This window comes from Fusarium solani (assembly GCF_023522795.1).
Source record: "Fusarium solani strain SB1 chromosome Unknown bctg00000001, whole genome shotgun sequence".
NCBI classification, from domain to species: Eukaryota; Fungi; Ascomycota; class Sordariomycetes; order Hypocreales; family Nectriaceae; genus Fusarium; species Fusarium solani.
The window spans coordinates 3,101,169-3,115,528 of NW_027072156.1; the positions used below are offsets into that span (position 1 = coordinate 3,101,169).

Genomic DNA, 14,360 nt, shown 5'->3' on the forward strand with positions numbered 1-14,360 from the left:
ATTATCGAGCGCAGTGCACCGACGGCCCTCTTTGACAAAACACCAAGCGGCCCAAGCCAGGTAAATTCCCATCCTTACCTCTTCGCCCTCGATCCTCCATACTAACCCACAGCTTCACAGCATCTACCGTGAAGAAGAGCCACCATGGGTAGAGTCATTCGCAACCAGCGCAAGGGTCGTGGATCCATTTTCAGTCAGTACCGATCGAGCCTCCCGACGATATCGAAGTTTCGAAAATACTAACATCCAGGAAAGCGGCCAACACGCGCCTGAACAAGGCTCCCGCCAAGTTCCGCAACCTCGACTACGCCGAGCGCCATGGCTACCTCCGAGGTGTCGTCCGCGAGATCGTTCACGATGCTGGCAAGTTCCCCGACGAGCTTTCCCAAGAATTATTTTTTCGACGGAAACCACAGACACATTGGCCATGGAGGAACGACGACTAACCAGAATTGTTTTGTGCAGGTCGAGGTGCTCCCCTCGCCAAGGTCGTGTTCCGCCACCCCTACCGATTCAAGCAGGTCACCGAGACCTTCATCGCCAACGAGGGCATGTACACCGGCCAGTTCATCTACGCCGGAAAGAAGGCTGCCCTGACCGTCGGCAACGTCCTTCCCCTCGGTGAGATGCCTGAGGGTACCGTCGTCTCGAACGTCGAGGAGAAGGTTGGCGACCGTGGTACTCTCGGCCGCACCTCCGGCAACTACATCACCATTGTCGGCCACAACCCCGATGAGGGCAAGACCCGCATCAAGCTCCCCTCCGGTGCCAAGAAGGTTGTCCACTCCAAGTCCCGAGGAATGATCGGTATTGTTGCTGGTGGTGGCCGAACCGACAAGCCCCTCCTGAGTACGTTTTCCCTGGTAGCAAGATTGGTGGGAATGGATTGCTAACATCGGAAACAGAGGCTTCTCGTGCCAAGCACAAGTTCGCTGTCAAGCGCAACAGCTGGCCCAAGACCCGTGGTGTTGCCATGAACCCCGTCGACCATCCCCACGGTGGTGTATGTATCCCCAGGATTAACTCACGAAAAACAGAAGAGCTGACACTCGACACAGGGTAACCACCAACATATTGGTAAGGCTTCTACCATCTCCCGATACGCCGCCCAGGGTCAGAAGGCCGGTCTTATCGCTGCCCGGAGGACGGGTCTTCTCCGTGGTACCCAGAAGACGAAGGAGTAAGATGGCGGCTGGTTCATGGTCTCATTGGGATGGTGTTATACTGGCTTGCTTGCATCTATTGATGGTACTGCTGAGAGCAGATGGCTGGTAGCTCAAAGGGCAAGTACTATGGCATTTGGCGCAAAAAATCTGAAGGCCGTTTCTGTGTGAACGATGTGCGCTGCGCGAAGAAGTGAGATACCAGGAATACCAGAGATGGGCTTGCGTCGTGAGGAGCCTGCTTGATCGGTAATGATGTCCGATTGTCAATCTACAGTTAAAGCCAACCACGTGCCTCTACTGCCTGCCTGCCAATCTGTGGATGCATCTCGTCAAGGTTCGCGATGGATCATGGCCAAGGGTCACCTGCTGCTATGATGCGGGTAGCCGGGTCAACTAGTCCTTGCCGAAGTGATCGTATGATGGTGATCTCGATTGAATTGAATGCTTGTCTACCTTTCCTACCTTTAAAATCCACCGTTACAAACACGCTAAACACCATTGCTTTCTGCCATCAATCGAGACAATGCTCGCGAGACCGTCCACAGCCCGTCTTCCCTCCCTCGTCTGCCGCACGTGGGCTCGCAGCCTCTCAGGCGTCGCTCCCACTCGGACGCCGACGACGACGCTGGCCCCACGTCGACTGGACCTGAACCCCACCAAGTCCATCAACCCCTCCATCCGTCTCAAACTCTTCCCTTCGAGAGCTGCATCTACACCATCATCTTTTGTATTTACTAGACAATTGAACACCATGGCCCCCGTGAAAGAGTTTTCCCTCCTCTGCCTGGAGAACCCTCTCCTCGGTGAGTCTTCTCGAAGCTTGAATACCCCTCAATGAACAAATCTTACTCCCTTACACCGACATGTTAAGTCTTGGATTGCGTGCTGACGGTTACCTTTTTGTCCCTCCCCCGCAGACATCCAGGCTGTCGGTGATCAGGCCCTGCTCGACAAGTACGGCCTCAAGGCCAACGATGCCATCCTCGCCGAGGAGAAGCACATCCCTCTCTACGAGGACCTCCTGAACAACTACGATGCCAAGCTCATCGCCGGCGGTGCTGCCCAGAACAGCGCCCGAGGTGCCCAGTACATCCTCCCTCCCAACAGCGTCGTCTACATCGGCGGTGCCGGCGACGACAAGTACTCTGCCATCCTCCACGACGCCGTCAAGGCCGCTGGCCTCCGCGTCGAGTACCGCGTCGACCCCAAGGAGAAGACTGGCCGCTGCGGTGCTATCATCACTGGCCACAACCGAAGCCTGTGCACCGACCTCGGTGCTGCCAACCACTACGACCTGGATCACCTGAAGCAGCCCGAGATCTGGAAGCTCGTCGAGAACGCCGAGGTGTACTACGTCGGTGGCTTCCACTTCACTGGTGAGAGAGAGCTCCAGCAGCTTAGCTCACGTTCAATTGCGCTAATATAAACCAGTCTGCCCCCCCGCCATCATGGAGCTTGCCAAGCAGGCTGCTGAGCACAACAAGATCTTTGTCCTCTCCCTCTCCGCCCCCTTCATTCCTCAGTTCTTCAAGGAGGTTGTTGATGCCAGCGCCCCCTACTGGGACTACATCATCGGTAACGAGACCGAGGCCGCTGCTTACGCCGAGTCCCACGGCCTGCCCAGCAAGGAGCCCAAGGACGTCGTCAAGCACCTTGCCAACCTCCCCAAGGAGAACACCAAGCGGAAGCGAGTTGCCATTGTCACTCAGGGCACTGACCCTACCCTTGTTGCCATCCAGGGTGAGGAGGGTATCAAGGAGTTCCCCGTCCACGCCATCGAGACCGAGAAGATCAACGACACCAACGGTGCCGGTGACGCCTTTGCCGGTGGTCTCCTTGCCGGTATCCTCGAGGGCAAGCCCCTTGAGACCAGCATCGACCTCGGCCAGTGGCTCGCCCGTCTCAGCATCCAGGAGCTTGGACCTTCGTAAGTTCACCCCCACGAGCACGATTGATTCTACCACCTCGCAAGACATTGATTGCAACTTCATTTCTTCTACCTATCTTCCCCTACAGCCACCATCACGATGGCTCCTCCACAAGGGCACCAGTCCCCGGAATCATCTCAGAAAAGTCTCAGCTAACCGTCTCCCGCAGATACCCCTTCCCCAAGCAGACCTACCAGGGTGCTTAAACCCATAAACAACTCATCTTGCGTATCCTTCATCAAGGGACTGAATGTGGTTTGGCGTTGAGAGGGAAAAGGGAAACGGTTTCAACAACGGCGTTTGCATCCAATGGGAGAGAGAATACCCTGATTGGGGGAGCTCCCAAGCGCACAGCGGCAAGGTATCCTCCACGATATCGAGTATTTGGCAAGCATATTTTTCTGAGTGAATATAAAAATGAGTGACTTCTTGCCTGAGAAACCAAAAGAATCGCCCGTGCCTAATTGGCGTGCAGGCCAGCACAGCACACAAGGTTTGTGTATAACCAGCCCGGGCTGTTGTGTCGCAGTAACTCGAGATCAGATGTTGTGCAGAGATCTGGTGTATCGGCAAGACAGCAAATCCAGATCCCGTAGATGAGTGTATGTTGCATCAGCTGAATGATCGAGTGTATCGATCGATACGTTGATATCGTCGTCAAAACCGCGAGGACTCCAAGAATGGGTGCCTTAGCTAGCACATGGCTGTTCGCTATTGTTCAGCTCGACTCATCGTGGCAGTCCCGAATGGCCTGGCCAGGAACGGGGCAGCACGAAAGCGCCATGGCCGCTAACAGACTCAGCAGTTGGCCGTCTCCAATTGTCAGATTGGTTGGTGTGAAAGTAGAAAAGGTTCAGAGAGAAACCCTTGGCCGCCTACTTGTTGTCGCGAAAAGCAGCCTGAAGAATAGCGGCGTCGTAGTTCAGAGCCGTCTCATCCATCTGGAAACGCCGGGCGGCGGACGGAACAGTCATCGACTCCTGAGTCTGAGTGCGATTATACTGGCTCATATCCATGTAACCTCCAGACGGCATGCCATAGACAGCTCCGTTAGCTGGGGTTCCCTGGTACAGACTGCTGGGGTGGGAGAAGGCAGACGCGGAGGACATGGGATAGCCGTTGAAGGCCTGGTGGTGGCCGTAGGACGAGGGGACAGTCTCCTTGGGAATGCGGGACGAGTTCTGACCCCACTGGCTGAACGTAGACGTTCGGGGAGCGCTGGTGCTCACAAAGGATTGAAGCAGGCTGTTGCGGTGAGCGGCTTCATCTGCAGCTGAAACGCGGCGAGGGCTTCCCATCATACCGCTTGCCACCCGAGGGGTCAGGTTCGTCGGGAGTTGCTGAGGCGAAGTGCTCGCAAAGGGATCCTCCAGAGTACTGACAGTCGCTCGGGGCAGGTCTCGGGACGAAAAGTTGGGGCTGACAGGGGCGTCGAAGACATCTTTGCAAGCAATAGCGGAGGGACCAGTCGCCTTATGAGGGGTGGGCGTGTATACCCAATCCCATGGGAGGGGCTTCAGCTTGCCAGAGGTGATCGAACCGGTTGGGCTGGGCTCAGGCTGCTGGATCATCCCAAAGACCTCATTTGCAGTTGCACTATGCATTCCATAGGAAGTCTCATCGCTAGACCGGTGGGATGACTGGGTGGCATCCGAGATCGGGGGCTTCAGGAAAGGGGTGAGCATGCCGAGGATAAAGGTGCTTTCGCTCTGGGCGGGGGAAGGTGCTCGAGGCTGAGCCTGGGGTTGAGGCTGGGGTTGAACCGTGGGTTGGGGAGATGTGAGGGATACCTTTCTCGCGCCATCGTCTGCTGGAGGTCGGTTTTCGGTTTGTCGATTGTCAGGCTGTCGATTATCAGATGCAGTGCGCTGCCGGTCGGGGTTCTTGGTGTTGACCTTGAGTTCGCGCACAGGGGAATTGACGATTGACATCGGCTCGGGAGCATTGTTCATAACGGGGACATTGTTGATAGCGGGGGCGTTGCTCACAACAGGGACGTCTTGATATTCAAAGACCAGACCCCGTTCAGAGACACGATATGTGAGGGGGCAAGAGTCGTCTTCAGCCAGGAAATAGGCGCAGCGAAGGATGTCCAGAATTCTGGCCAGCATCTCTTGGAAGGGATCAAGTCGGTTCTCTTGAGACGGCAGTCGTGGTTTCAGGGTACCATTCTCGTTAAAGTAAGATCGGCAAGCCAGAGGAACATGTTCCTGGGAAAGGGGAAGCAATCCTTGGGTGTCGACATCCTCGGCCAGCAGGTAAGGGCACGAAGCCAGGTTCTCCTGGGTGTATGTGTCGTTGCACAAGAGAGAGAAGACCTTGGAGAGGGCTTTGACCATATCGGGCAGAACTGCGCCCAGCGCTTCACCAGCAGCAAAGATCTCGTGGCGGCGAGCGGCGAGCCACATGCCATAGATGCGGAGAAGTGGGAGGAGCGAAGTGATAGTAGGAGATGACTTTGCGGTAGCCGGGTCCTCGGATTCGTGACTTTCGCGACTAACAATTTCGGTGAGCTCAGATTCCAGTGCAGCACAAAAGGCCAGGATAAACTGAGAGTTCAGGCGCAAAGTATGCTGGCAAAAGCGCGATGTCGCAGGGGTTTGAGACTCTATGCTACATTAGGAGGTGCTTGAAAAGGTCTGGACGTGCAAAACAAACCGGTAAACTTTTGCGTGGCAACATAGTAGCTCGACATGTTGATCAATGCCATCTTGAACAGGACCTGGGTGTGGCTAGCGCTCTTAGAGGCCATGTCAAGACGGTGCAGGACCTCTCTCTCGAGCTCGGAGCTGTGTGACATGACTTCATCCCGATAGTACGAGGCGTGGAGCTTGGTGAACCAGGTGACAAAGGCATCGCTCGGCCCACGTGTTTGCTTCTTGGACGGGTTCTTATCCGGCTGCAAAATGGTCTTGAACTTGGACTCGAGGTTCTGTCTCGCATTGGGGTGAGGGTCGGCGGTCGCGATGCTCCGGTAAAAGTAGTAGACGACGTCGAGGTCCTTGCCCTCCTCCAGGCTGATAATGCCCATCTGGTGGAAGGGGAAGCCCGAGTCGGACTTGAGGTCGTAGGCAAGGCTGTAGTAGGCCAATGCGGTTCTGTAGCTCGACTTTCTCAGACCGGACTGAACGTAGTAACGAGCCAAGTCGCCGAGGCATATAAGAGTATAGTGACAGGAATTCAGCACCAGGGGGTAGATCTGGCTTGGGACCGGGCTGATGACATCGCTGCTTGGAGAGCCGTCGACCTCGATTCCCTGAGCAATGCGCTTCAGCTCGACAATATCGTAGCGCGCCGAGAGGCGCTGGACATATCCCTTGTAGAATTCTTGAGCAACGTGCAGGAAGTGCGTGTACTTTTCTCCAAGCTTCCGCTTCTCCACATTGCGCCTGTCGTTCTTCTGCTGCTTCGGGGTGCTCTGCTTGTCTCCCTTGGACTTTTCGCCATTGCGCTTCTCGGAAGCCGTCTTATCAGCCCTGTGCTTGTCCGAGTGGTGCGCCAGGTGTCTCAGGCGGCCCAGGGTTCGTCGGTATTCGTTATTGATGCTGGTGTGCACCGTCCACATTGCGTGGTCGGTGCGCTCGGCGACAGCATACTCAAAGTCGAGGTAGATGGTTTGCACGCAGGCAAGGCGGAATCTATGTTGAGGGCAGCTATCAGCATCAGGGGCGCAGCAGACTGCGAGCCATTATCCTCACTTTTCCAGCTGCGAATCTATCGCCTCGAACTGGGCGATGTCGACGCCAGCGTTATTATCTTTGGGGAGCTTCTCGAGCTGCTTGGTGAGGAGCTTTCGCAGCTTGAGCGCCGTGCTGGAATGGTGGTGAGGTCAGTGACTTGTAATGGGGGTTCGCGAAGCTGGCGGGGTATTGTCGAAACAGAGCTCGAGCAACAGCAGGGAGGGGAGAGGGCATTCACACGTACCGCCACGTGTGTCTCGCCTTGGCAGAAAGGTCTGCGTGCTCGGGCGTGGAAGCCTGAGCAGCGGCAGCCTCCATGGTCGCAAAGTTGGGCGAGTTTCGGCGATCGGCGAGGTCGGCAAGGAAACTTGGCGAGCGCAGAGTACTAAGGCGAGAGGTCTCGTCGGCGAGGGCGGGACGGGACGGGGGGAGGAAGGATGTCGCGGGGGACAATTTTAGAGAGTTGGTATCGAACTAAAAGGATTCTCGATCATTCTTTCTTGGAGCGGGATCATGGATAGGCCGTCGGTCCATAACTCGATCGCAGTTCGGGATATTGGGTCTGGGTTGGGGGGAGCAGACTCGGCGGCTCGCGAAAATCGAAGCGTCGGCCGAGGAGACACACATTGGCGGAGACGAAGAAGCCGGCGGCGGGTGCAGCGACGGGAGCGAGCGAGAATGGGGATAGGAAATGGGAAATGGAAAAGGAAAATAACACGAAAATGGGAAATATAGTTGAGCTGCTGCAGGCTGCGTCGTTTGCGCCACAAAAACAAAAGGCGCTGCTGAGAGAGTGAGTGGGTTGAGCTGGGTTGGGCGCGCGAGGCGAAAATAAATGTGAGAATAGAGTGAAGAAGAGGGATCGTTCCGAGTCTGAGCCTGAGCCTGAGCCGCCTCCCGTCAACACGAGAACCTGAGTTAGTTGAGGTTGAACCCCTCAAGGTCCTGATTTGGTGCCCGTGGGAATACTTCGGATGTGCACTTCCAAGACCCTTGGATCATCGCTGAAAGCCCGGTATCAACGCATCATCCGTCACCATTTCTGCAAGGCTACTGTTGTTAGTGGGTGTCTGAGGCTGCCCGATGGTTGGTACTGCCAAGGGCATGTTTGAGGCTCTAGAAATCACGTTGCTTCAGTCACAACACTGTCAAATTACATGCATCTCTCCTCGTAAACTTTTAAACGTCGGTTCATGCTTCATCACCCGTGGTCCGTGCTTGTCTCTTGTGCCCCTCACCAGTTCATCAGGCAGCTGAAGAAAATGTTATGTGCGTGACCAATTGACAATCACGTCAACGTTTAACATCGGGTTTTTAAAATGGCAAATTGCATTAAACATCTATGATGCATAAGGTTTATTTCTGTCATGCCACCAGCTTTTTCACCATTCGTGCCCAGCCTGAACCAGTAGTTTTAATATGAGCCTATCGTTGGACGTTTGATCGGCTAAGGCTGTAGCGAGCTTTAGCGCCCGTCACAGCGAAAACCCCGCCATATTTCACTGAGCCGCTGATCGGCCCGCAACTCCAACGCAGAAGCTCGAGATCCAATTCTTGGATATTGTCCCGTCTTTGCCTCAACCTCACAGTTGTACAGCCTTTTTCTTGACCTTCTCCCCAGCAAATAACACCAGATCACACACACCAAAACTGTCCAACATTGCTTCGCCTCCCACAAGCAACTAGCAACAGCCCAACATCCTCTCAGGCTCGACAAACACACTCACTACCCTGCACTCACCGCTTCGCAAGTCTCTGGGTTGCTTCAAAAAACGTAAATTCTACCGCCCCAATCAAGCTCACCACACACAAAAAGATGAAGCGCTCACGAGAGCTCCAAGAAGAGCTAGATTCGGACTCCGAAACTGCAGGTACCCAGCCCACCATCCGCCCGGTTTTCAAGGTTACCCAGCTCGACTCTGCCATCGACGACGAGCTCGACTCATTCGCCATGAGATGCAACTTGCCACCACACAGAGAGCCCCTGGCTTTCAAGACCTACGACGAGTACGAGGTTCACTACAACAAGTCTCACACAAATCGATGCCTCGAGTGCCGCAAGAACTTTCCCAGCGAGCATCTGCTCAACGTCCACATTGAAGAATGCCATGACCCGTTGGTGACAGTCAAGCGGGAAAAGGGGGAGCATACTGTAAGTTCTAGCCCATGTCCCTTCTACATTGAATGAAGAACCAGGCTGACTAACATGCAATAGTATTCCTGCTTCGTGGAAGGATGTGAGCGCAAGTGCATGACACACCAGAAGCGACGGATGCACCTCATCGACAAGCACATGTACCCAAAGAACTTCTTCTTCGCCGTCACAAGAGATGGTATCGACGGTAGGAGGTCCCTCTTAAACGACGGCAGTCACCACCGCCGCCGATCTTCAACCAACTCGCAAGTCACAAAGGGCTCTCGGCGCCGCGCAAGTCTTCTCGAGGCCGAGGGCGCAAATTCACAGCAGGAACCCAAGTCACCAAAGTCACCAAAGACACAGAAGGAGGAGAAGAAGCCGGACAGCGACAAGTCCCCAGACACGGAGATGGCGGATCTTGCCGGCGCCATGTCGTCGCTGAGCTTTGTCCCCCCAAGCATCCGGTTCGGACGCGGGAGGGCAGGCTTCTCCAAGAGATAGGATATGGATGGGTATGGGGTGTCCAAGCTGTGTAGTAGAATCAGCACCATGTTATGAAGATATGAAATGGCCAAATAAAAGGATTTCTACCTCATCATGTCGACCTCCATCGCTTTCCACCAGTCAGTCGTAGACCCCATGATCTGATAACTTCCCTGTTGCGCCAAACGCCGTCTCTTTTGGTTTCGTTTTTAGTCTCAATTTCCCATACCCGTCCGGTGTTAAAAAAAACTCGAGTTTGCCATGTCTAGTCGCTCGATGCGCAACCTCTGCAGCCACAGCTGACGCACTGGATGTCCTGGTCCTCCTTCATCTCCGCTCGCGGGACTCGGCAGATACAAGTGCTGTTAAAGTTTGTCTCCTTTGTCTGGATACAGCGCAAACAGCAGAGCTAGGTAGAGTTAGCGACGAAACATCAAATAGTGGAAAGCATGATGAACTAACCTTCTCATAGCCTTGCTTCTTCCACTTTGCGATCAACATGGCGTCCGCGTAGCCGTTCTTCAGGAGGAAGTCGTACAACTTCTTGCTAATCGCCTCCTTCTCGTAGTATAACTCGTAGACGTATCGACTGCGCTGATGCGAGATCTGGAAGATTTCCCACTGGGCCTGATGCCTGGGTCCTGCTGGCGGGGGTTTGTTCTGCGCATCCTTCATCTTGTTTGCAAACACAAGCAAATCGCTTTCGATATCCTCGAAGCCCTCCGGCGGAGGCTTTCTCTTGGATGAGTGTCGGATCGCGGGCATGATGGGTGGTTGCGGTGGTTGTGTTGTTTGTTGCTGTTGTCTGGTTCTCGTCGTTGTTTTGCTTGCGCGCGCGCGTTGGAGAAACCCCGAAATCGCAGGTTGCCTCTGGCAAAGTTAAAGGTGGCGTCGCTGACGAAAGGCGGCTTTGTAAGTGGGAGATCCCCCCTTGTGGCTGTGCACTAGCGTGTGGCGCCCGTACCACGTGATCCCGTTCCGGGCGCTACCTCTCGTGCATCTCGGCTTCGGGAATCTGGGAAACGTCAGAGCAGAGTGGTTTCCCGTCGTTCGAGAGCATTGATTGCCCACTATGGCCATTACGCCGACCCAATTTGCCAAGAAGACGGCGCAGTGTGAGACGACTTGCTGCCGGCTACATTTCTGACCTTGCTGATACCTTCGATAGCTGCCAATTGGGCGGACGCGAAGCGTCGAGTCCTCTCCTCCTACCGAGAGTGGCTCCGAGCTGTACGTTTGACGAACCCCGACATGGTCCCTACGGCTGTGGGAAGGCTATAACCCTTACTTGGAGGCCCATTGAAGCCAGAGGATCGAGTCTTCATTCACAGATCCGACTAACCAGCGAGAGCCAGGCCCCCGAGGTCCAGACCATGTACAACATGCCCATGCCCGTCTCTACGATCCGAACCCGAATGCGACAAGAGTTTGAGCGACACCGATTTGCGAACAAGCTGTCCGTCGTGGACGTTCTTCTGTTCAAGTCTCACGCCGAGTACCAGGTGCGGACGATCCCTACGTTGAGGATGATGAGAGGGGTTGCCTTTGCTAACCCCACGATTGCAGGAGACCATGAACTTCTGGAAGCAGACCAACCACGTCATGTCCTACTTCAAGGAGGAGAACTTCCGAGGTGACAAGAGACTACCGTCGAGCTTCATGACTGGTTTCCTGGAGGTGAGCATCATTCACCCTATGCTGAGACGTAGCTAACAAAGACACAGGGTCGCAACTAAAGTTAACGGCAGTGATTGCTCGTGTATATAACTTATTAGAAGGAATTCATCAAAACGCCTCTATGTCCATCGTGCTCCTTGTGAATGCAATTGCCTTTTTTTAAAAAACCCCTGCAATGCCCGTTCCAGGTTTACCGGTCAATTCCTTGCTCGGCATTGTAGGCCTGCCTCTTGGTCCAGAACTCGTCAGCAACAACGTCGCAGACATCCTGAAGATCAGTCAATCCCTTCTTGAGAGCATCCACCGCCGTGCCACCTAGTGAAATAGTTAGTATGGTGAATAGGCTTTGTAACTAGATACCATATGAACGTACTGTAGGTCTGGATGCGGATGTTCATCTTGGGCTCTGAGGGGTGAGGGATTGAGTAGGCACAAAACTCGACATCAGGGCTGAAACATGTTAGTCACGAGTACAAAGTGACGCTTTTGGGAATACATACTTCTTCATGACGATATATCTCAGAGCGTTTCCAAGAGTGTGACCCTCGTCAATGAATTCAAAAGAGGCGGCAGTGTCTGTTGAACCGGGCAGCTGTGTAGCTTGTCAGTAAAACTCATGAATGAAGAATAAATCGAAAAAGCTTACAATTCTCACTCGCTGGGGCTCAACCTCCTCTTCCTCTTCTTCTTCCTCCTCCTCCTCCTCCACGTCCTCACCAGGCTGCGCAGAGGCTGGGGCATCCTCCATATTGGTGTCCTCAGCCTGAGGCTGTTCTTCCTTCTTGGTACGAGCAGGCATTTTGATGTATGGAAATAATTCAAGTAAAGGGTAAAATAGGGTGGTTCTCTTGTAGAGACTTGTTGCGAGGTTGACTTTTTTTTTCCTTTCCACTGGAGTATCAGAGGTCGGAGCCTTCAATCGCAATGCCACTGAAGGAAAATTTTGGCGGGGCCCGAAAAGGCTGACCAGTGGGCAGAGGGGCCCAATCGCAGTTGATGAGGCTGTGCCGTGGCGCTTCCACTCTAACTACAAGGCTGAGTGGCTGAGTGTGGCAGAAGGGCTATTAGAGGCAACCGGACAACCTATTTCACCAAAGTATGGGTCTGTCATCGTTTGGATAGATGATATTGCAAGCCTATATCTAGAGAAAGCCTCTATATCTTCCAGAACTCACACCTTTATTCTTTTGACTTTTTGGGGAACTTTTCTCCGATGACCGTCTTTGTCCATGTGTATACACCTACTTGGATCGGTACCTGTTGAGCAAACATCCTGACTGCCAACCCCTACCTTTGCTTTTTTGCAAATTTCAAGAAGCAAATATATATCTATTTTAATTTCGTTCATATCTTTAATAACTATCAAGCTCATAGCTTGGATTCTTTATCCGGCGCCGCCGCCGTCGATACTACGACGGTTTGTCTTAACCTACCATGTTCGACCAGTGATATAATAGAAAACTTGCATGACAATTTGTCAATGCCATGATTTTGGCTCCCGGTCCTGCGTGCCAATGGTGAACCAACAGGTCAAGAAACCGATGTGTTTTCCGGCAGTGCCGACAAACGTACATATTAGAGTCCTCACCAGTGCCCGCAATGCAAGGTGGTTCCCGGTTTTCGCTGCTCTTCGCCCGAAGCTCATGATATCAACATAGGGTCAATTCATTTATTTGATTAGAAAGGGCTTGCCACTCATGGTACGACAGCTGTGGGATTGTTGGCGCAGCACATTTGCCAAATTTAGTCCACCCAAGACCCCAAGACACGCACACGTCTTGTTGCACAGCTCTGCGCAAGACGACCAAGCTAGCGTTAGAGACAGCCTGAATGGAAGGGTGCATGATGAAGTGGTCAGCTACACGCAACGGACGATAACGTGGCTCATCCAATACCGTGAAGCAGATATTGCCCCAGACAGTGGCAGTCGTCTCAAGTCAATATCACTCTCCCGCATAGAACCCGCCCCTGGGGAAAATGACTGAGAGGTCCGATGATGCCGACCATGGTTCATGTCTTGGAATGTCACCATATCCTCCCAGGATATTCCAAGTCGTCCACGAGGCAAAGTTTGAAGATTTGGCATATAGACAAGGATGCCCCTCATGTCTCGGGCGTCATGGAGGGGCCTTCAGATGAGCCAACAGAGCAATGTGCACAAAACGGCAAGAGTTGCGGCCGATAGACTGACTGCCCGGACAAGGAAATGCCGAGCCAAACTCTGGCCTCCTATGACGACAAACCGCAACCAATTTATCAACCAACATAACATGACCAGCAACTATGTATCACAACCACAAACCTCGCCGGGATCAGCTGGATATCTATTCAATGCAACGGCTAGCCACATCAGGACCCAGCACGGACCAGCCATGATTCGCGTTTGAGGGTTTGGGAGGGTAGCAATGGCAAGCCAATCAGCGACCAAGGCCCGTAGGTATGAAACATGGCAAACGACGGCGCCCAGAAAGGGTGGTTGCAGAAACGAATTGGGCACTTGTGCTGGGGGCCCCGGGGATTGTGCTGCTGTGGCAGCGAGAGGTGTGGTGTCAGCGCATGTGGAGGAAACCCTCCACAAGCTCATAACCTGAGACGCTGTCTCAGGTGAGGTGAAGCACAACAATGTGAAAGCCCTACAGAGCATGTCCGCAATCCGCAACAATTGTCCCTGGTCCGAAGGGTGAAGCGGAGGCGAGAGTCGGAAGAGAATCTGGGTATTCACGTCCTTAACCAAGCCAACCCTCGTCAAAACCATCAAATCGCCGGTGGCAAGCAGCTTTGAACCAAAACAAGCCTGGGGAGAAGCCACCTGAAGCGATGGCGGCGGGAGATGGGCGGCGCCTTTCTTCATTTCGCATGGCCCACGGCGTCGAGATTTGGTTGGTCAAGCAGCGACGGCGCTGAAAATAAAGGCATGCAGCATGTCGAGTCGCCCACCCGGTTTCTGCTGTAGAGAACTCGGAGCCTTTCATCTGGATGGATATCGGCCTGGTAAAAATACCCGGAGAAGGAGGTTTGGGGGCCTCAGCGTGCTCACAAGGTTCGCGCCCAGATTCTGCGCTGGTCGAACCATCCTAAAAGGGATCACCACCATTGAGCGGGAATTCCATTTCGTTTGCTGCTCACCAGAATACTGCGGTACGTACTGTGCACGGCACACATGTATGGACATGTGGCAGACCCGAAAAGAGTGGACGCAGTAGAAATTAATCCTGCAGCGAATGGTTGGCCAGAAGCGGTGGTGAGGGTGGATGATGGGTGCAGGCCCGATCAGAGCCAGGGGCTAGTT

The 14,360-nt window shown here is 53.8% G+C and overlaps 7 protein-coding genes across 7 annotated transcripts; 4 read left to right on the forward strand and 3 right to left on the reverse strand.

The window, feature by feature from the left end:
- Positions 1-144: 144 nt before the first annotated feature.
- MRS44_003078 (uncharacterized protein) lies at positions 145-1,184 on the forward strand (the record flags this gene model as incomplete). Its single annotated transcript, XM_065623080.1, has 5 exons — positions 145-197; positions 251-333; positions 466-849; positions 906-1,003; positions 1,059-1,184. 5 exons carry the CDS (start codon positions 145-147, stop codon positions 1,182-1,184), a joined length of 744 nt encoding a protein of 247 aa, XP_065479152.1.
- A 505-nt stretch (positions 1,185-1,689) lies between these two features.
- On the forward strand, positions 1,690-3,300 carry MRS44_003079 (uncharacterized protein; the record flags this gene model as incomplete). Its single annotated transcript, XM_046270600.2, has 4 exons — positions 1,690-1,969; positions 2,084-2,542; positions 2,598-3,093; positions 3,183-3,300. 4 exons carry the CDS (start codon positions 1,690-1,692, stop codon positions 3,298-3,300), a joined length of 1,353 nt encoding a protein of 450 aa, XP_046137191.2.
- Positions 3,301-3,969: 669 nt separating this feature from the next.
- MRS44_003080 (uncharacterized protein) lies at positions 3,970-7,092 on the reverse strand (the record flags this gene model as incomplete). The annotated part of the gene is made up of 4 exons (XM_046268318.2): positions 3,970-5,702; positions 5,753-6,732; positions 6,793-6,906; positions 7,019-7,092. The coding sequence occupies 4 exons, from the start codon at positions 7,090-7,092 to the stop codon at positions 3,970-3,972; spliced, it is 2,901 nt and encodes a 966-aa protein (XP_046137192.1).
- Positions 7,093-8,590: 1,498 nt separating this feature from the next.
- Positions 8,591-9,412, forward strand: MRS44_003081 (uncharacterized protein; the record flags this gene model as incomplete). The annotated part of the gene is made up of 2 exons (XM_046280796.2): positions 8,591-8,926; positions 8,990-9,412. 2 exons carry the CDS (start codon positions 8,591-8,593, stop codon positions 9,410-9,412), a joined length of 759 nt encoding a protein of 252 aa, XP_046137193.2.
- Positions 9,413-9,659: 247 nt separating this feature from the next.
- MRS44_003082 (uncharacterized protein) lies at positions 9,660-10,159 on the reverse strand (the record flags this gene model as incomplete). Its single annotated transcript, XM_046278269.1, has 2 exons — positions 9,660-9,803; positions 9,857-10,159. 2 exons carry the CDS (start codon positions 10,157-10,159, stop codon positions 9,660-9,662), a joined length of 447 nt encoding a protein of 148 aa, XP_046137194.1.
- A 307-nt stretch (positions 10,160-10,466) lies between these two features.
- Positions 10,467-11,130, forward strand: MRS44_003083 (uncharacterized protein; the record flags this gene model as incomplete). Its single annotated transcript, XM_065623081.1, has 5 exons — positions 10,467-10,509; positions 10,563-10,624; positions 10,726-10,896; positions 10,961-11,071; positions 11,119-11,130. The coding sequence occupies 5 exons, from the start codon at positions 10,467-10,469 to the stop codon at positions 11,128-11,130; spliced, it is 399 nt and encodes a 132-aa protein (XP_065479153.1).
- Positions 11,131-11,261: 131 nt separating this feature from the next.
- On the reverse strand, positions 11,262-11,870 carry MRS44_003084 (uncharacterized protein; the record flags this gene model as incomplete). Its single annotated transcript, XM_046275284.2, has 4 exons — positions 11,262-11,386; positions 11,445-11,521; positions 11,572-11,663; positions 11,718-11,870. 4 exons carry the CDS (start codon positions 11,868-11,870, stop codon positions 11,262-11,264), a joined length of 447 nt encoding a protein of 148 aa, XP_046137196.1.
- Between the last annotated feature and the right edge of the window lie 2,490 nt (positions 11,871-14,360).